A 20,137-nucleotide genomic window follows, 5' to 3' on the forward strand; every position below is an offset into this window, starting at 1 on the left:
TGGGTCCCAACACCCCCCCTGAAACTACAGGAGCCTGCGGGGTCCCCAGCACCACCTGAGGTCTCCAAGGGAATTGGGGATCCCCCAACCTCTGAGGAGATGGGGGGACCACACCCCCGGCAAAATGGGGGTGTCCCCCCCCTCTGTTGGGTGGTGTGTGCGTTCCCACCCTGGGCCTGAAGGGACTTGGGGGTCCCCCAGGGCTACAAGGAGATGGGGGGGGGTCCCTGTCCCAACAGGGAATTGGGGTCCCTCAGAGCTGCGGGGGTGTCAACCTGCCTTGTCCCCTCTGCAAACTGGGGTCCCCCCCCCCATGCCTGGTGTCCCCTTCCCACCTGGGGGGGTCCCCACACCCTGAGTGTCAGGGGGTGGTGGGGATGTCCCCATCATCCCCCAAAGACACCCATGGGCCCCTGACCCTTGGGGACAAGCTGTGCCCCCCCCCCCCCGCGACCCCACTGCCCCCCTCTCCCTGGTGAGGACAACATCGAGGGGTGCCTCTCGCTTTTGGGGTGCTGTCCCCCCCACACCTTTTGCTCCCTGCACCCCATCTCCTTTTTCCCCCGCCCCCCGGCTAAATTTAAAGGGTGACGGGTGGCGCCGGCCACCCTAAATATAACTGTCCCAAAATACCCCCCCGGGCTGGGGGGGAGCTGCGTCTGGGGGTATCCCTGGGGGGGGTGGGGGTGCCCCCCAATGGGGTGCGGTCTGTGGGGCGGAGCCACCCTTGGGTGCCCCCCGGGGTGAGTTTCTGCAGTCGGGGCACCCCATTTGAGGAAGGGGGTGTCCTGAGCAGGGTGAGGGGGGTTGGCGGTGATGTTTGGGGGGGGGGGTGTCGAGGGGGGGGGTCAGGGGGGTGGTTTGGGGCTGGGCCGGTGCCCGAGGCTGAGAACAGAGGGGGCCTTGTTGCTCGGGGCCATGCTGGCAGCGCTGCCCCCCCCCTCCTGCTCGGGGCCCCCACCCACACCCCGGGGGGGTCGACGACACGCAGAGGGGGGGGGGGTATCCCACTTTTCACTACCCCCCCCCCCAGCCCCATCCCGGTATGAGCCGGGGGGATTTGGGGACAGCCCATCCCCCTCACCCCACCCTCCTGAGGAATGTGCTCCCCCCCGCGGGAAAAAAGTGCCGGGGGGGTCCACCCACTGCGCGGGGGGGGTGTGGGGAGCGGGATTCCCCCCCTCTCCAAGGGCTGCTTAGGGTTAAAAGAGGGGGGGGAGGGCTCAGCCGGAACGTGCGATAAGATCGGGCGGCCTGGGGGGGGGGAGGGGTGGGGAAAAGGGGGGGGGGCAGGGGGGCTGTGGGGCATGAACCCCCCCCCGGAGCGCTCGCTGCTTGCGCGCTTCGCACCCACGCCTCGGGGGTGCGGGGAGGAGGGGGCCGTGTGCGTGGGTCGTGTCCTCGCCTCCCCCCACCCTCCCTTGGGGGGCTTTTGAAACTTTTGGGGATCCCCCCCCCCCCCCCTTTGCTGCCCCCCCTCTCCATGCGCACGTGGCCCTGCGCGCTCCTCATTCCCAAAGATGGCCAAGGCGGGAGGAGGAGGAGGAGGAGGAGGAAGAGCAAGGGGGGGGCATCCCGGACGCCTTGGGCCCCGCCAGGACTCCTGGGTCCCCTCGGTTGCCCCCCCCCGGGGCATTCCCGCTCTCTACCCCCCCCTCCCTTTGCCCCAAACGCGGCTTTTTTAGGAGAAATGAAGCAATTCCAGCAGGGAGGAATGCAGCGGGGGGGGCGGGGTGGGTACACACATATTTTGGGGCCCCCCCGGGGAGTGACTCTGACCCCGCAGCTGTTTTCACCCCCAAATCACCCGGGGGCGGGCGGCAGGGGGGGGGCGGGGGGGTTGAGCAGCTGTTTGTACCCCCCCTTGGGGACCAGCATCCCACCAGCTGCACCCGCGGGGGGGGGGGGCTCCCATCTCCCCTAAATCTGAGGGATCCCCCCCCAACCTGTGGCTCCCGGGGGAGGGGGGAAGGTTATGGGTTTGGTGGGGTTTTTTTTTGGGGGGGGGAAACACCTTTAAGTGCGACCTTGGGGGAACAATAAGCTGGGGGGGGCTGCTATTAATAACCCCCCCGGTTATTATTCCTGCCTTGCGTCACCTCCTCTTCCTCACCCGGATGAAGTAAGGGGGGGGGGAGACATCCAGATATTGGGGGGGGGGGCATTTAGACTGGGAGGATATAGAGGTTTTGGGGGAGTACATCCAGATTGAAGGGGGGGGGGGGAGATGTTTAAATTGGGGGGGGCTGTATCCAGATATGGAGGAGATAAGATTTGAGGGGGGGTACATCCAGATTGGGGGGGGGAATAACAAGGGTAGGGGGGGTACATCCAGATTGGGGGGGGGATAATGAGATTTGAGGGGGGTACATCCAGATTGGGGGGGGGGGACAATGAGATTAGGGGGGGTACATCCAGAATCAGGGGCAGATGTTTAGAGTGGAGGGCTGTGTTGAGATGGGGGGGCACCTAAATCTGGGGGGGGCACATCTGGATTTAGGGGAAGATATTTAGATTGGGGGGGCACCTGGATTTGGGGGAGAACATCCAGATTTAGGGGCAGATTTTTAGATTGGAGGGCTGTGTCTAGATGGGGGGGTACCTGGATTTGGGGGGGCACATCTGGATTTAGGGGAAGATATTTAGATTGGGGGGGTACCTGGATTTGGGGGGGCACATCTGGATTTAGGGGCAGATATTTAGATTGGGGGGGCACCTAGATTTGGGGGAGAACATCCAGCTTTAGGGGCAGATATTTAGATTGGAGGGCTGTGTTTAAATGGGGGGGGTACCTGGATTTGGGGGGGGGGGCAAGCTCGGATTTAGGGGCATATATTTAGATTTTAGGGCTGTGTTTAGATGGGGGGGGGGGTACCTAAATTTGGGGGGAAACATCCAGATTTAGGGCCAGATATTTAGATTGGAAGGCTGTGTCGAGATGGGGGGGGGATACCTCGATTTGGGGGGGCACACCTGGATTTAGGGGCAGATAATTAGATTGTAGGGCTTTGTTTAAATGGGGGGGTTCCTCAATTTGGGGGGGCACACCCAGATTTAGGGGCATGTCCATCCAAACTGGGGAAGGGGGGGTGTCAAATCCGGCTTACGAAGGGGAGCAAATCCAGATTTTCAGGTCAATGCACCCAGACTTGGGGGGGGGAGATGCGGTGCTACCTCTTCCTCCTCTTCTTCCCCCTCCCCCCCCCCCAGACTCCCCGCCCCGGCCCGGTTTCCCCAGGGTACGGGGCAGGATTTGGGCCGGGGAGTGGAAAATGTGAGCGGTGGCGTCCGGCCGGGCGCGGTGCCCCGGTGGGGAGACCCAGGCGTCCGGCGGCGGCGGGGCCAGGGAGCAGGGGGGCTTCCGGTAATAGGAGAGGGTGTGGGGGGGGGGGGGGGGATGTATGGATGGCCCCCCCCGCCCCGGCCACAGGCTTGATACATGGGGGGGGGGGGGGGGGGTGATGGCTGAGCACTCATAAACTCGTTGCATGGGTGGGATACAGTGTCAGAGCACCCACAGACTCAGGGGATGGGGAACAGTAGCTGAGCACCCACAAACTCATTAAAAGGGGGGGGGGGGGGCAATAGCAGAGCACCCACAAACTCGTTGCCAGGGGGGTGTTGATGGCAGAGCACCCCCAAACTCAGTGTATAGGGGAGTGGTGGCTGAGCACCCACAAACTCGTTCCATGGTGAGGGAGCAATAACAGAGAACCCCCAAACTTGTTGCTGGGGGGGTGCTGATGGCAGAGCACCCACAAACTCATTGCCAGGGGGGTGTTGATGGCAGAGCACCCACAAACTCATTTGCCAGGGGGGTGTTGATGGCAGAGCACCCCCAATCTTATTGCTGGGGGGTTGGTGGTGATGGCAGAGCACCCACACACTCAGGGGATGGGGAACAGTAGCTGAGCACCCACGAACTCATTAAAAGGGGGGAGGGGGCAATAGCAGAGCACCCACAAACTCATTGCCAGGGGGGTGTTGATGGCAGAGCACCCCCAAACTCAGTGTATTAGGGAACAGTAGCTGAGCACCCACAAACTCATTCCATGGGGGGGGGGGGCAATAGCAGAGCACCCATAAACTCGGTCCATGGTGAGGGAGCAATAGCAGAGCACCCCCAAACTTGTTGGTGGTGATGGCAGAGCACCCACACACTCAGGGTAAGGGGGAGTGGTGGCTGAGCACCCACAAACTCATTCCATGGGGGGGGGGCAATAGCAGAGCACCCCCAAACTCATTGCCGGGGGGGTGTTGATGGCAGAGCACCCACAAACTCAGTGTATTAGGGAACAGTAGCTGAGCACCCACAAACTCGTTGCAGGGGGGTTGGTGGTGATGGCAGAGCACCCACAAACTCAGTGTATGGGGGGAGTGGTGGTTGAGCACCCACAGACTTGTTCCATGGGGGGGGGCAATAGCAGAGCACCCCCAAACTCAGGGGATGGGTGATGGGGCAATAGCAGAGCACCCACAGATTTGTTGCTGGGGGGTGTTGATGGGAGAGCACCCACAAACTCGGTGTATGTGGAGTGGTCACTGAGCACCCACAGACTCAGGGGATGGGTGATGGGGCAATAGCAGAGCCCCCCCAAACTCCTTGCAGGGGAGTGGTGATGGCAGAGCACCCCCAAACTCAGGGGATGGGTGGGGGTGCAATGCCACAGCACCCACCACCCCGTTCCATGGGTGGGGGACAATGTCAGATCAGCTCCAAGCTCGTGGGGGGGGGGGGAATGTCAGAGCACCCACAAACTCATTGAACAGGTTGGGGGGTGCTGACAACCCCCCCTGCTCAGCACATCCGTGCTTCTCCGTGCCTCAGTTTCCCCCTCCAAGCCCCTCCGGCCTCCCGGTCACCCCTGGTGGTTTCCCCACTCAGCCCCTACCCCGTGGGGTGCTGGGCCCCCCCCTTGTGCAGGCGGGTGGCCGTGACCCCCCCTGTGTCTGTCGTGTCCCCCCCCGCCAGCACCCAGTTAATCCCCCGGCGCTTGTTTGCACAGCAAAGTGCTGCCACGACGGATTCCTCACACGCTCACACACACACGCACACACTCACACACACACTCTCACGCACACACACACTCACACACAAACACACACGCGTGCCCGTGTCGGTGCAAACACCCCTGCATGGCCACATGTGAGTGCACACACATGTGCTGGTGCAAGGATGCATGCACTCCTGTTCCTGCACTGGGATGCACGCGTGGTGGTGGAAACGAGTGCGCACAGCCCCGTGTCAGCACGCACACACGTGGGTATTGGTGTGAGCAGGTGTGCCCAGCTGTGGTGCACACACGTGCGGGTGCTGCTGTGGGTGCACACTCGGCTGTGTGTGGGGCACACGTGTGCTGGTGCAAACGTGTGTGCACGGCCAGGTGTTGGTGTGTGTGAGTGTTCTCACCCTGCTCCGTGCACAGCCACGCGTGTCCCCGTGTTGGTGTGTGCCTGTAGTGGTGCAAACACACGTGTGCAGCCTGCACATGCACCCTTGGGGTGGAGCACACGCGTGGTCATGCAAACGTGTGCTCAGCCACATTCTGCTGGGCACACACCTCCCCGTGCTGGTGCACACACACATGGTGCAAATACGTGCACTTGTACAAACAGAGGTGTGCAGCTGGCACTGCCCTTGCACGCACACACACACGTGCTGAGTCCCATGGTCCTGGCTGTGTTATCCCATGTTGGTGCCACATTCCCTGCTGGTGCTGTGGCAGTGCCAGGACGTGTCAGTTCCATGTTGGTTCCGTGTGAGTGCCGTGTCGGGCTGTGCCATTGCCATGGTGGTGCCGTGTTGGTTCTGTGTCAGTGCCGTGTGGGTGCTGGGTCTGTCCGTGTCCGTGCCACGTGGGTGCCGTGTCCATCCCTGTGGGTGCCCTGCCCGTTCTGTGTCCGTGCTGTATCGGTGCCACGTTAATTCCATGTCAGGTCCATGTTAATTCCATGTCAGGTCCGTGTCTGTGCCATGTCAGGTGCATGTCTGTGCCATGTTAATTCCATGTCTGTGCCATGTCCATGCCGTGTCAGTTCCATGTCAGTTCCATGTTAATTCCATGCCAGTTCCATGTCCCTGCCACGTCTGTACAGCGTTGGGTGCTGTGGCAGTGCCGTGTCCCTGCTGTGTCACTCCGTGGGGGGTGCCACGTCAATCCCATGTCAGTCCCATGTCGGTCCCATGTCAGTCCCATGTCAATCCCATGTCCGTGCCATGTCTGTGCCACGGGGTGGTGGCCGTGGGGACATCGATGCCGCCTGTGGCCGATGAGCTCATCCCCCCCGTCCCCCCCGTGGTGACTCCACTGCTCAGCTATGTGGCCCCCAGCCCTGCCAGACCCTGTGTCCCCGTCCCCCCCCCTCCCCAGACGTGACGTGGCCTGGCCCAGGGGGTGACCGTATCACCCGTGTCCTCCAGGTCACCGGTGGCACCCGTGGCCGGGCTGAGAGCTCCTTCCCCGAGGACACGGTGGCCGATCACCTCGGGGGGACCCGGGGACGCCGCTACTACGCGCAGCTCTCTGATGATGAGGACCTGGTGGCGTCGGGAGGTGAGTGGCACCGGGTGACATCGGGGGCAGGTGACAGCCTGGGGTCGGGGGGGCTGCGTCCCACCCGTGCTGACCTCAGTGCGGGTGGCAGTGGGGCTGGGTGGCGCCAGGAAGGAAGGTGGCACCGCGTGGCTGAGTGCCACTGGGGGTGGGTGTCACCGTGGATGCCACTTCCAGTGTCCCCGCTGCAGATGGCAACAGGACCTGGTGGCATCAGACTGTAAGGTGGCACCAGGTGGGTGGGTGGGTGCCGGCGGGCCTGGGTGTCACTACGGGCAGGTGTCACCATAAGGGTGGATGTCACCGTAGGAGCCACTTCCATTGTCCCCAGCGCAGATAGGAACCGGTGGCATCGTGCGGTAACGTGGCACCGAGTGGTTGTCACCATTGCTGGGTGACACTGTAGGTACCACTCCTGCCATCCCCGGTGCAGGTGGCAGCAGGACCTAGTGGCATCCAGCAGGAAGGTGTCACCGTTGGTGCGTGTCCCCGTGGGTGCCACTCATGCTGTCCCCACTACAGATGGCAGCAGGACCTGGTGGCACCCAGCAGGAAGGTGTCACATGGGTGGATGGGTGCGGGGTCACCATGGGGCAGATGCCATCACCGTGGGTGTCTGTCACTGTGGACGGATGCCACCAGGGTTTGCTGTCGCTGTGGTGTGACACCTGCTGTCACAGTGCCACCCTGAGTGCCACCACACTGTCCCCGTGCAGATGGCAGTGGCGAGGATGGCAGTGGTGTCACTTGGCCAGAGACCAGCGCGACCTCCCCACCCATTGTGGGGTTGGCACCCACTGGTAAGAGGACACCGCGGGGTGGCACCTGTCCCCAGGCTGTCACCTGCCTGTCACCGCTCTCAAGCTCTTTCTCCTTCATCCTCCTCTGCCTCCTCTTCTTCCTCCTCCTCCTCCTCCTCCTCCCTGGGGGGCAGTGCCCCAGCCCCCCCCCCGCGGCCATGGTGGTGGCCGAGCCCGAGGATGAACCCCCGCTGAGTAAGTGACACATTTTGGGGTTCCCCCCTTGCTGCACCCCCACTTTGCCTTTCTTATCTTGGGGGGGCACCCCTAAATATTTGGGGGGGTTGGATTGGGGAGGGCCCCAGCTGAGGGGGTCAGTGGGGCACTGAGGTTTTTGGGGGGAGTCCCCCTACTTTATTTTGGGGGGGGAGTTGGGGGGTGAGAGCTGGATGGGGGTGGTAAGGGGGTATTTTGGGGGGGATGTAGGTGCCACCTCACCATTTTTGACACCCCTTCCCCCCCCACTTTTTGCCCCCTCCCCAGTTTATTTCCGGGCACTGGTGAACTTCACCCGCAGCATCGAGTACAGCCCGCGGCTGGAGGACCCCGAATCTGAGGAATTTCGAGAGATTTCTGAGGCCGTGGTGGACACGGTGACGGGGGAGGGGCTGGGAGGGAGGGGCTGGGGTTGGGGGGTACCCAAAGGATCATTCTGACCCCCTGTTTTCTGTGTGCCCCCCCTCAGCTGGAATCGGAATATTACAAAGTGCCTGGAGACCAAGTGGTCAGCGTGGTCTTCATCAAGTGAGTGGGGAGGCTCAGGGGGGATATGGGGGGATTAGGGGGGGATTTGGGGGGTTGGGGGGCACAGGGGAGGTTTGCAGAGATGGGAGGTTTAAGGGGGCTCTGAGGGCACAAGGGGATGGGGAGATTTGGGGGTACAGGGAGGTTTAGGGGGCTGGAGGGTTGGGGGACTTCATGGGGGGACTTAGGGGGGCTTTGGAGGGCACAAGGGGTGCAGTGGAAGTTTTGGGGGGCTGGGAGATTTTGGGGCATGTGGCTGGGTAGGAGGGAGGTTTTGGGGGGAAAGGGAGGGTTGCAAGGCTAAAGGGAACAGGAAGGTTGGGGGGTGCAGGGGAGGTTGGGGGGGACTTCATGGGGGGATTTAGGGGGGGGTTGGGGGGCACAAGGGGTGCAGGGGAAGTTTTGGGAGGCTGGGAGATTTTGGGGCGTGTGGCTGGGTAGAAGGAGGGGTTTTTGGGGGAAAGGGAGTGTCAGAAGGCTAAAGGGAACGGGAAGGTTGGGGGGTGCAGGGGAGGTTGGGGGCACAGGTTGGGGGGGACTTCATGGGGGGATTTAGGGGGGGTTTAGGGGGCACAAGGGGTGCAGGGGAGGTTTTGGGGGGCTGGGAGATTTTGTGGGGTGTGGCTGCGTAGGAGGAGGGGTTTTGGGGGGAAAGGGAGTGTCAGAAGGCTAAAGGGAATGGGAAGGTTGGGGGGTGCAGGAGAGGTCGGGGGGCACAGGAGCAATTTGGGGGTGTGGGGCCACCCTGGGGGGTCTGTGGGGACATTGGGAGCTGCAGGGGTGTCCGGCAGAGGTGCAGGGGGGGTGGGATTTTGGGATGTTGACACAACATTGTATTTTTCATCCCAGGGAAGTGGAGGGTGACGTCTTCGTGGAGCTGGACGTGGGCTCGGAGGGGAACGGGGATGGGGGGCAGCTGGAGGGGGTCCTGCGGGCGCTGCTGGACTCGGGCTCCATCGCCTCCTACCACACCTCCCCCCATGGCTTCCAGTTCCGACGTCTGGGGGCTGGTGAGGGGGGGGATACAGGCTGGGGGGGGGTGTATGGGCTGGAAAGGGGGTGAGGGGGTTCTGTGAACCCCAGGGGTGAGAGGGGGGCTATGGGCTGGGGGGGATGGGTGAGAAAAGGAGGGGGGAGTGTGGGCTGGGGGGGCTGGGATGAGGTTGGAGGGGGGGTTATGGGTCAGGGGAGCAATGGGGGGGGCTACGGGCCAGTGGCCACCCCCAGGGTGACTGTGAGCCCAGAAAATTATGGGCTAGGGGGGACTATGGGCAGGGGGGGACAGGGGCTTGGGGGGGGGAAATATGGGCTGAGGGGGTGGGGAGAGGTCAGAGGAGGGCTATGGGCAGGGGGACCTGGGGAGAGCTATGGGGGGGGGGGGGTCTTCAGGGGGGCTTTGGCTTGGGGGGAGTAAGTGGGGCTGGAAGGGGGATGTTTGGGTATGGGAAGCTCTAGGGGGGGGTGGGCTTTAGGCCAAGGGGGTGAATGAGATGTGGGCAAATTTCTGGGGGAGTGGTGGTGACCACGTGTGTGTGTGTGTGTTCCCCCACCAGTGACCCCCCAGCCCCGGCCCTGCACCCCCCAGGAGTTCAGCTGTGGGAGTGGGGAGTGCGTGGCCGGTGAGTACCGGTGCGACCGCCGCCCCGACTGCCGCGACGCCTCTGACGAGATGGGCTGTGGTGAGACCCCCCCCAGGAACCCCAACACCCCCAACACAACCATAACCCCCCCACTACACCCCCATTGCCCTCATACTCCTCCATGACACCCATATAACCCCATAGCCCCCCTGCTTCCTCCCTGTACCCCTATTTTCCCCCCATTTTCCCTCTAACACCTTTGTAACCCTTCCACCCCACCCCATTTCCTCCCCTGTAGCCACCCCATAGCCCCTCCACTTCCCCCATACCCCCCCACGCTCCCCATTTCCCCCCCCAAGGCCTCCTCATAGCCCGCCCCAGCACCCCCATAGCCCCCCCTCCCCTATTTCCTCCCCTGTAGCCCCCTCATAGCCCCCCCCTCCCCCCTTACCCCTCCACACTCCCCATTTCCCCCCCAACACCTCCTTGTAGCCCCCCCAGCACCCCCATAGCTCCCCCACCCCCATACCTCCCCTGTAGCCCCCCCAGCCCCCCCACTTTGTCCATACCCCCCCACAATCCCCATTGCCCCCCCAAGACCCCCTCATAGCCCCCCCACTTCCCCCATTTCCTCCCCTGTAGCCCCCCCATAACCCCCCCTCCCCCATTTCCTCCCCTGTAGCCCCCCCATAGCCCCCCTGCTTCCCCCATGCCCCCCAACACCTCCTCATACCCCCCCAGCACCCCCATTCCCCCCCCTCGCTCCCCCCCTAACCTCCCCCTCATTGCAGAGCCCTTGACCCGGATGCCCCCCACCACCTCCCACCCCATCACCACCCGCCCCCCCACCACCGCCCCCGCCGCCGCCACCACCCCCTCGCCACGCCGTACCCCATCCCCCCCGTCTCCCGCAGCCCCCCGGGGCCGGGGGGTGCCGGGCCGGTGAAACCGTGTGCCCCGATGGGCGTTGCCTCCCCCGTGACTACCTGTGCGACGGCGAGGCCGACTGCGCCGACGGCAGCGACGAGGAGGCCTGCGGTGAGCGCCGGGGGGACACGGGGGCAACTCGCCACTGCCAATTGGCCACTTCTGTGCCACGGTGCCCCAGGCGTAGGGGCTGGTGAGGGGGGATGGTGTCCCCCAAGCTGGGCTGGGGACACTGTGCTGGTGGTCTTGTCCCCAAGCGTTGTCACTCTGTGGATCCTGTGCTGGTGTCCCTGTCCCCAAGTGGTGCCACTCTGGGGACCCAGTGTCATGGCTTGGTGATGGGGACACTCTCCCCAAACCAGTCTGGGGACGCTTTGCTGGTGGCCACGTCCCAAAGCTGTGCCATGTGGCAGCCTGGTGTTGGTGTCCCCATCCCCACATGGCATGTGGCCCTGGTTCAGTGTCCCTGTCCCCACAGTGTGATGGAGGGTGGATGGGCAGTGGATGTGGTGTGATGGGAGGGGGGCACTCAGTGTCCCCACGGGTGGTGACGCCCCCTCAGGAGTTGGTGCCAGGCCAGGCTGTCACCTTCACCTGTATGGCCCCCACTGTCCCCACCCTTGTTGTCACCTGGCACCTCAACTGCCCCCACCAGTGGCCCGAGAGGTCCTGGCAGAGTGATGGTGAAGTGTCTGGTGGCCAGTTGTCTGGTGGCTTGTTGGTCATGGTGAGCAGTTGGTCATGGTGAGCAGTTGGTTACGGTGGGTAGTTGGTCATGGTGAGCAGTTGGTTACAGTGGGCAGTTGGTTATGGTGGGCAGTTGGTTATGGTGAGCAGTTGGTCATGGTGAGCAGTTGGTTACGGTGGGTAGTTGGTCATGGTGAGCAGTTGGTCATGGTGAGCAGTTGGTTATGGTGAGCAGTTGGTCATGGTGAGCAGTTGGTCGTGGTGAGCAGTTGGTTATGGTGAGCAGTTGGTTATGGTGGGCAGTTGGTCATGGTGAGCAGTTGGTTACGCTGGGTAGTTGGTCATGGTGAGCAGTTGGTCGTGGTGAGCAGTTGGTTATGGTGAGCAGTTGGTCGTGGTGAGCAGTTGGTCGTGGTGAGCAGTTGGTCATGGTGAGCAGTTGGTCATGGTGGGCAGTTGTCCTACCTCCCTCCCAGCCCCTGAAGGGTGTTGACCCCCTTGGCCCCCCCAGGCACCCCCTCCCCCTGCGAACCCAACGAGTTCAAGTGCGGGAACGGGCACTGCGCCCTGAAGCTCTGGCGCTGCGACGGGGAGAACGACTGCGGCGACGGCTCCGACGAGGCCGGCTGCCGTGAGTGGGACGGGGAGGGGTGTGGGGGGGGCTGGAGGGACAGGTGTTGGGGACACCACCCACCTCCCGCTCCATCCCGACCCCGTGTCACCCCCTCCCCGTCCCCCACAGCCACCAAAGCGCCGGGTGCGGCCTGCGGGCCCGCAGAGTTCCGGTGCGTGTCGAGCGGGACCTGCATCCGCGCCAGTTACCAGTGCGACCGCGAGGCCGACTGCCCCGACCGCTCCGACGAGGTCGGCTGCGGTGAGTGACACGGCGGGGCGTGGAGGGGACGCCTGGGACAGCCAGGGGACACCTCGGGCAGGGCCCTGGCGCGCCCCAGGCAATGGATTTTGTGGCCTGGCTGAGGGGTGGGGAGGATGTGGTGGTGTGGAACTGGGATGGGGACGTGGGGAGCAACGGAACCGTGCTGGAGATACTGGGCCGTGGAACTGGGATGGAACCATCTTGGGGACATCTTGGAGACACTGGTCTGTGGTTCTGTGTTAGGGACATTGGGGCCATGGCTCCATGCTGGGGACACGGGGGCACGGAACCATCTTGGGGACACTCATCCGTGGAATTGTGTTGGGGACACTGAGCTGTGGCTCCATGTTGGGGACACTGGGACCATGGCACCATACTGGGGACATGGGGGCATGGAACCATCCTGGGGGCACTGAGCCATGGAACAGTGTTGGGGACATTGGGCTGTGGCTCCAGGTTGGGGACATTGGGACCATGGCACGATGTTGGGGACACGAGGCATGGAACCATCTTGGGGATAATGGGCTGTGGCACCATGCTGGGGACACGGGGACACTGGGCCATGGTTCCAGGCTGGGGACACTGCACCATGGCACCTGTGCCACCATGCTGAGCCTGTCCCCAAGCCAGGCTTGGATCTGGTGCTGGGGACCCTGTCCCCAGACAATGCCACTCCAGGGTCCCAGTGCCACAGTGTGGCCCTGGATGCCATGCTGGTGGTCCTGTCCCTGAGTGACACCACAGGGGGGTCTCAGTGCCACGATGTGATGCTGGGTGACACACTGGTGACCTGTCCCCATGCTGCCTGGGGACCCAGACCTTGTACCCCCATCCGCAGGCAGTGTGTGACCCTCATGTGGTGTCCCTGTCCCTAAGCAATGTGTGGCCCCAGTGTCCCTGTCCCCATCCCTGGTGCCATGTCTCTGTGGGTGTCCTTGTCCCTGTGGTGTGATGGGGGGGGGTGGCAGTGTCCCTGTCCCCATCATGTGACAGTGGGGGGTGGCAGTGTCCTGTCCCTGTGGCGTGACAGAGGGGGTGGCAGTGTCCCTGTCCCCGTGGTGTGACAGGGGGGTGGCAGTTTCCCTGTCCCCATGGTGTGACAGGGGAGGTGGCAGTGTCCTTGTCCCTGTGGTGTGACAGGGGAGGTGGCAGTTTCCCTGTCCCCATGGTGTGACAGGGGGGGTGGCAGTGTCCTATCCCCATGGTGTGACAGGGGAGGTGGCAGTGTTCCTGTCCCTGTTGTGTGATGGGGAGGTGGCAGTGTCCCTGTCCCCATGGTGTGACAGGGGAGGTGGCAGTGTCCTTGTCCCTGTGGTGTGACAGGGGGTGGCAGTGTCCTTGTCCCCGTGGTGTGACAGGGGGGGTGGCAGTGTCCTTGTCCCCGTGGTGTGACGGGGGGGACTGGCAGTGCCCCCACAGGTGGTGATGCTCCCCCGGGAGTCGGTGCGGGCGGTGCCAGGCGAGACCGTCACCTTCACCTGCGTGGCCACCGGTGTCCCCACCCCCATTGTCACCTGGCGCCTCAACTGGGGACATACGCCCAGCAGCCACAGGTGGGGGCGGGGCCTAAAAGGGGTGGGGCCTAAAAGGGGTGGGGCCTAAAGGGTGGGGCCGCTGAACATGGGGAAGGGGGCGGAGCTTTGTATCTGGGTGTGGGTTTGGGGGGTGGAGCCTGGGAGATGGGTGGGGCTTAAAAGCGAGGGGCTGTGGTAGGTGGGGCCTAAATGGGAGGGGCTGCGGTGGGCGGGGCTTAAATGGGGCGTGGCGTGTGGCTATGGGCGGGGCATGGGGTGGGACCAGCAGGCAGGGCTGGGATTAGGGGCGGGGTTTGTAAACAGGGGGTGGAGCTTTTAATTAGGGAGCAGGGCTTGTTATTAAGGGGGTTTGTAATTAGGGAGAGGCTGGCAATTAGGGGAGCTTATAATTAGGGGCGTGGTTTGTAATGAGGGGGCGGAGCTTTTAGTTTGGGGCAGGGCTTGGAGTTTGGGGAGAGGACTTGTAATTTAGGGTGGGATTTATGATGAGGGGGCGGGGCTTTTAATTAGAGGGGTGGGGTGGGGTGTCCTGCGGGGGGGTGCCATGGCGTGGGTGCCATGGTGTGGGTGCTGGGTGCCATGGCGTGGGTGCCATGGCGTGGGTGCTGGGTGCGGGTGCCGGGTGCCATGGTGTGGGTGCCATGGTGTGGGTGCTGGGTGCCATGGCGTGGGTGCTGGGTGTGGGTGCTGGGTGCCATGGTGTGGGTGCCATGGTGTGGGTGCTGGGTGTGGGTGCTGGGTGCCATGGTGTGGGTGCCATGGCGTGGGTGCTGGGTGTGGGTGCCAGGTGCCATGGTGTGGTGTCCCAGGGTGTCAATCGTGAGCGAGGGGGGCCAGGGCACCCTGACCATCCGGGATGTGCGAGAGGCTGACCAAGGCGCCTACACCTGTGAGGCCATCAACACCCTGGGCATGGTGTTTGGCATCCCTGACAGCATCCTCACTGTCACCCGACCTGGTGAGACCCCGCCCCACCCACCCCTGAGGTGTCACCTCCCACTGTCACACACCGTCACCTGTCCCAGTGGGCCCCTCCCCACCCACCCATCCTGCCCTTATCCCCCCTCCATGGCACCCACCCTCACTCACCCCGGTGACCCCCCTGTCCCATCCCACCTACTCCCTGTGGTGGCATCACCCGCCCCAGTGAGTCTCAACCCCCCCATGGTGTCATCACCCACCCCCATGACCCCACCCACCCCATGCCACCCTCTCATGATGTTGTCACTCACTGTCACCCACCCCGGTGAGCCTCTCCTGCCCCATTGTACCCCCCCCTCCCCATGGTGTCATCACCCATCATCAGGTGACCCCCCCTGCCCCATCCCACTCCTTCTGTGGCCCCATCACCCATTTTCACCCTCCCCATCCCACCCTGCCACCTCCCATCCTCACCCCCTGTCACCTGCAGGGCCGTGTCCTGAAGGCCACTTCCAGGTGACGGGGACATCCCGCTGCCTGCCCTGCTTCTGCTTTGGTGTCACCACCTCCTGCCGTGCCACCACCCGCCACCGCCACCGCATCCACCTCCGCTTCGACCGTCCCCACGACCACAAGGGTGAGTGATGGGGATGGGGGGACTTGGGGACAAGGGACAGGGTTGGGGGGGGCTGAGCATCTCGTGTGGCAGTGGAACAGTGGCACAGGGTGCCCAGGGACATGGTGGAGGCCTCAGCCCTGGAGCTGTTCAGGGTGAGGCTTGAGGAGGCTCTGAGGGGGTTGGGCTGGGTGAGCTTTAGGGGTCCCTTCCATCCCAAATGAGTCTGTGGTTCCGTGATGTCCCTGCAGGTGTCAATGTGACAGTGCCAACTGCCCCGGCCTCCCCTGTCCTCTCTGCCACCCAACTCCACGTGGATGTGGGTGCTGAGGAGTTCCAGCTCCTGGATCTCTCCCGTCGCTTCTTGGCCCTCGATGCCTTCTGGGCTCTGCCGGGTGCCTTCCTGGGGGACAAGGTGACAGCAGGGCGGGGACAGGGTTGGGGCTGGTGCCGGCACAGGCACTGATGTCCCCTCCCTGTTGATGGCAGGTGGATGCCTACGGGGGAGCGCTGAGCTATGGGGTGCGGTACCGGTTGGGGCGGGGCCCCCCCGAGCCCACCACCCACCCCGACGTGCTGCTGCGGGGCCACGGGAGGCAGCTGCGGGCACGTGTGGGGGCCACCAGGCCTGATGTCCTCAACCGACGACATGTCCCCTTCACTGAGGTGGGTGGCAGCCAAGGGGGGGAGCTGGGGGTGGGGGAGATGGTGGGAGGGTGCTGGGTGATGGTGGTGGTATGATGGTGGTAGTGAGGGGTGAGTGATGGTGGTGATACTGGGGTGATGGTGGTGGTGGGTGGGTGGTGGTGGTGAGGGGTAATGGTGGGGTGATGCTGGTAGTGATGGGTGAGTGATGGTGGTGGTGGTAGGGTGATGGTTGGTGGGTGGTGGTGGTGGTGGTGGTGAGGGGTATGGCAGGGGGATGCTGGTAGTGGTGGGTGAGTGATGGTGGTGATACTGGGGTGAAGGTGGTGGTGGATGGGTGGGTGGTGGTGAGGGGTAATGGGTGATGCTGGTAGTGATGGGTGAGTGGTGGTGGTGATACTGGGGTGGTGATGGTGGTGAGGGGTATGGCAGGGTGATGCTGGTGGGGACGGGTGAGTGATGGTGGTGATGGTGGTAGATGTCAGGAGATGGTGGTGGTAGGAGGGTGATGGTGGTGGTGGGTGGATGATGCCGCTGGTGGCACATGGGTGATGACAACCTTGGGGTGACATGGGTGCCATTGTCCCTGCAGGAGCACTGGGAGGATGAGCAGGGTGGCCCTGTGAGCCGGGAGCTGCTGCTGCTGGTGCTGCAGGGGCTGGAGGGCATCTTCATCCGGGCGGTGTATGACGGGCGCATGGCCAGCGCCGGGCTCAGCGACGTGGCCATGGATGTCACCGGCCCGAGTGACACCAGCCTGGGGCCAGCTGGGGACGTCGAGGAGTGCAGGTGACTGCCAGGAGCAGGGTGATGGGCTCGGTGCCACCACCACCGTGCCACCACCGTGCCACCGTCACACCGCTCTGTCCCTAGGTGCCCCGTGGGCTACACGGGGCTGTCGTGCCAGCGCTGTGCCACCCGCTTTGAGCGGGTGACAAAGGGACCCTACCTGGGGACCTGCTCTGGCTGTGGTTGCCACGGCCACTCCAGCACCTGTGACCCTGTTTTTGGTCACTGCCTGGTAAGGAGAGGGGGTGACGAGGGTGACATTGGTGATGAGGGGAAGTGGTGCAGTGTCATCACCCCACTATGTCACATGTCCCCCCCCCCAGAACTGCCAGCACAACACGGAGGGTCCCCAGTGTGAGAAGTGCAAACCCGGCTTCTTCGGTGATGCCACCAAGGGCACAGCCACCGCCTGTCACCCCTGTCCCTGTCCCTACACCGAGTCCTCCCGCAGGTGGGTGCTGACCCCAGGGGACCTCACCCTGAAGTGTCACCACCCCTGGGGTTGTCACCTTCCTTGTCACCTGCAGGTTTTCAGAGTCCTGCTTCCTGGACACGGATGGCCAAGCCACCTGTGACGCTTGTGCCCCCGGCTACACCGGACGCCGCTGCGAGAGGTGAGTGGGGGGGTCCTTACAAACCCCTCTGCACCCATGGGACCCCTCACCCGTGGCACCCCCCACCAATCGACCCCCATCCCCACAGGTGTGCCCCAGGCTATGAGGGAGACCCTGTCCAGCCGGGTGGGAAGTGCACCCCAATTGGTGAGTGGGGGGGGCTGGTTGGGGGAGGGCTTCCCCCCCCCACACCCACCCGTGGGTTGCCTCCACCCTCACCATCGGTGCCTGCAGGCCAGGAACTCGTCAAGTGTGATGCCCGTGGAGGCCAGGACGCAGCTGGTGGCACCTGTCACTGCAAGGTGGGGGACAAGGGATGGGAGACAGGGGGTCACATTCCCTATGGCACCCGGTGTGACCCCCCCCATACCACCCACTATGACCCCCCCCCTTTGCACCTGTTGTGACCCACTCATAACACCCAGTGTGAGCCCCCCATAGTGCCTGGTGTGACCCCCCCCATAGCACCCAGTGACCCCCCATGGCCCTCACTGTGACCCCCCATAGCCCCTGGTGTGACCCCCCACCCATTACGCCCCACCACGACCCTCCCTGATCACCCCCAGTGACCCCCCTTGGATCCCCCTGACCTCCTCACAACCCTGAATGACCCTTCCTATACCCCCCCTCGGCCCCCTATGGTGTCCCCTCCTCTGTGACCCTCCCACTGTCACCCCCTCTATAGCACCCAGTGTGAGCCCCCTATAACACCAGGTGCGAGCCCCTCACCACGACCCCCCCAACAACCCCCTCCATGGACCTCCCCATCCCCTCTTGACCCCCAATGGCCCCCCTCACCCGCCCACGGCCTCCCCATCCCCACAGTCAGGGCCACGTCCCCACTGTCCCTGTCCCCTGTCCCCAGCCCAACGTGCGTGGCCGTCTCTGTGACGCCTGTGCCGCCGGCACCTTCCACCTGAGCGCTGCCAACCCCGAGGGCTGCCTGCCCTGCTTCTGCATGGGTGTCTCCAGGCACTGTGCCAGCTCCTCCTGGAACCGCCACCAGGTACCACCCCAGGACCCCCCGGGGTTAGGGTATGAAGGGCCATGTTGGGCCCTGTTAGACTGTGTTGGGCCATGTAGTGCCACGTCGGGTGGTGCTGTGCCAGGCAGTGACACGTGTGACTATGCTGGACCATGGAGTGCCGTGCTGTGCCGTGCCATGCAGCACCATGCTGTGCTGTGCCATCTTGTGCTGTGCTACGTCACATCAAGCCATGCCATGCCTTTGTACACCCAGTTCTGCTGTGCCATGCCGTGCCGTGTCATGCCGTGCTGTGCCGTGCTGTGTCATGCTATGCCATGCTGTGCCATGCTGTGCCATGCTATGCTGTGTCAAGCTGTGCCGTGCCGTCCCATGCCATGCCGTGCCGTGATGTGCTGTGCTGTGCTGTGCTGTGCCATGGTGTGCCATACAGTGCCATGCTGTGCTGTGCCATGCTGTGTCAAGCTGTGCCGTGCCGTCCCATGCCATGCCGTGCCGTGATGTGCTGTGATGTGCTGTGCTGTGCCGTGCTGTGCTCTGCCATGCTGTGCCATGCTGTGCTGTGCTGTGCCATGCTGTATCATGCTGTGCTGTGCCGTGATGTGCCGTGATGTGCCGTGATGTGCCATGCTGTGCCATGCTGTGCCATGCCATGCTGTGCTGTTCCATACCATGCCACGCTGTGCCATGGATGCCATACCGTGCTCTGCCATGCCGTGCCATGCTGTGCCATGCCATACCATGCTGTGCTGTTCCATGCCATGCCGCGCTGTGCCATGCCATGCCATGCCATGCTGTGCCCTCAGCAGTCCCCTTGCTGCCCCCCAGGTGCTGCTGACAGCCGAGGACTCCCCCCCGCTGTCCCTGGCCAACCTGGCGGGCACGCAGTCGGTGGGCAGCGGCGGGCGCTTCTCCTCCCCGCGGGAGCTGCTCTTTGATGCCTTCCCCACTCTGCCTCGTGATGTCTACTACTGGGTGCTGCCTCCAGCCTTCAACGGGGACAAGGTGACGACACCGGGGATTTTCAGGGAGCAGAGGGGGGGCGGCTGTGCCCGCACACCCGGCTGAGCCTCACCGCGTGCCGCCCCTCTGGCAGGTGACGTCGTACGGTGGGGAGCTGCGGTACCGGGTGACGCACCGGGGGGGGACGGGCGCCCAGCCCCTGCCATCCCACCCCGACGTCCTGCTGCAGGGCAACGGCATCCTCCTGGAGCACTTCGCGGGGGACGGTCCCCCCCCCTGGCGTCCCCACGGCTGTCACCGTGCCCATCCGGGAGGTGAGGACCCCAGCACGCCCCTTTCACCCTGGGAGGGGTTTGGGGACACGGGGGTCACCGCGTTGTCCCCGCAGAGCGCCTGGCGCCGGGCGGATGGGCGCGATGCCACCCGTGAGCACCTGCTGATGGCCTTGGCTGACGTGGACCTCCTCATGATCCGGGCCTCCTACACGGACCAGCCCGAGGAGAGCAGGTACGGGGAGAGGGGACGCTGGGGACAGGGAGGGAGAGGTGGGCAGAACAGTGGGGACGCGTCCTGTCACCCCACAGGCTGGCCGATGTCACCCTGGACGTGGCGGTGCCACACGCCACCGGCCGCCCGCCAGCAGTGGAGGTGGAAGATTGCGCCTGCCCAGCTGGGTACCGTGGGGCCTCCTGCCAGGTGAGACCCAATGTCCCTTCATCTGGTGCTGGGGACACCGAGCAGGGACCCACCCACCTCGTTTTTGTCCCCGTGTCCCTCTTGCAGGACTGTGACACCGGGTACACCCGCAGCGGGGCTGGGCTCTACCTGGGCACCTGCGAGCCCTGCCAGTGCCACAGCCACGCCAGTGAGTGCCACCCTGAGACTGGTGTCTGCCAGGTG

At 63.9% G+C, this 20,137-nt stretch overlaps 1 protein-coding gene across 1 annotated transcript in view; it reads left to right on the forward strand.

Moving 5' to 3' along the window:
* HSPG2 (heparan sulfate proteoglycan 2) overlaps positions 1-20,137 on the forward strand; it is a 50,392-nt gene that overhangs the window by 868 nt on the left and 29,387 nt on the right. Inside the window, 28 exon segments of the mRNA XM_071767442.1 lie at positions 6,422-6,554; positions 7,271-7,354; positions 7,838-7,947; positions 8,040-8,098; positions 8,948-9,108; positions 9,652-9,777; positions 10,470-10,585; positions 10,587-10,716; positions 11,804-11,923; positions 12,035-12,166; positions 13,578-13,722; positions 14,514-14,662; positions 15,116-15,262; positions 15,493-15,656; positions 15,731-15,907; positions 16,479-16,675; positions 16,760-16,907; positions 16,999-17,126; positions 17,203-17,289; positions 17,378-17,436; positions 17,524-17,591; positions 18,155-18,295; positions 19,103-19,279; positions 19,371-19,496; positions 19,498-19,551; positions 19,626-19,744; positions 19,822-19,933; positions 20,021-20,134. Of these exon segments, the coding sequence (XP_071623543.1) occupies positions 6,422-6,554; positions 7,271-7,354; positions 7,838-7,947; positions 8,040-8,098; positions 8,948-9,108; positions 9,652-9,777; positions 10,470-10,585; positions 10,587-10,716; positions 11,804-11,923; positions 12,035-12,166; positions 13,578-13,722; positions 14,514-14,662; positions 15,116-15,262; positions 15,493-15,656; positions 15,731-15,907; positions 16,479-16,675; positions 16,760-16,907; positions 16,999-17,126; positions 17,203-17,289; positions 17,378-17,436; positions 17,524-17,591; positions 18,155-18,295; positions 19,103-19,279; positions 19,371-19,496; positions 19,498-19,551; positions 19,626-19,744; positions 19,822-19,933; positions 20,021-20,134 (3,483 nt within the window).

The sequence above is a fragment of the Heliangelus exortis genome, chromosome 23 (assembly GCF_036169615.1).
Source record: "Heliangelus exortis chromosome 23, bHelExo1.hap1, whole genome shotgun sequence".
Lineage (NCBI taxonomy): Eukaryota > Metazoa > Chordata > Aves > Apodiformes > Trochilidae > Heliangelus > Heliangelus exortis.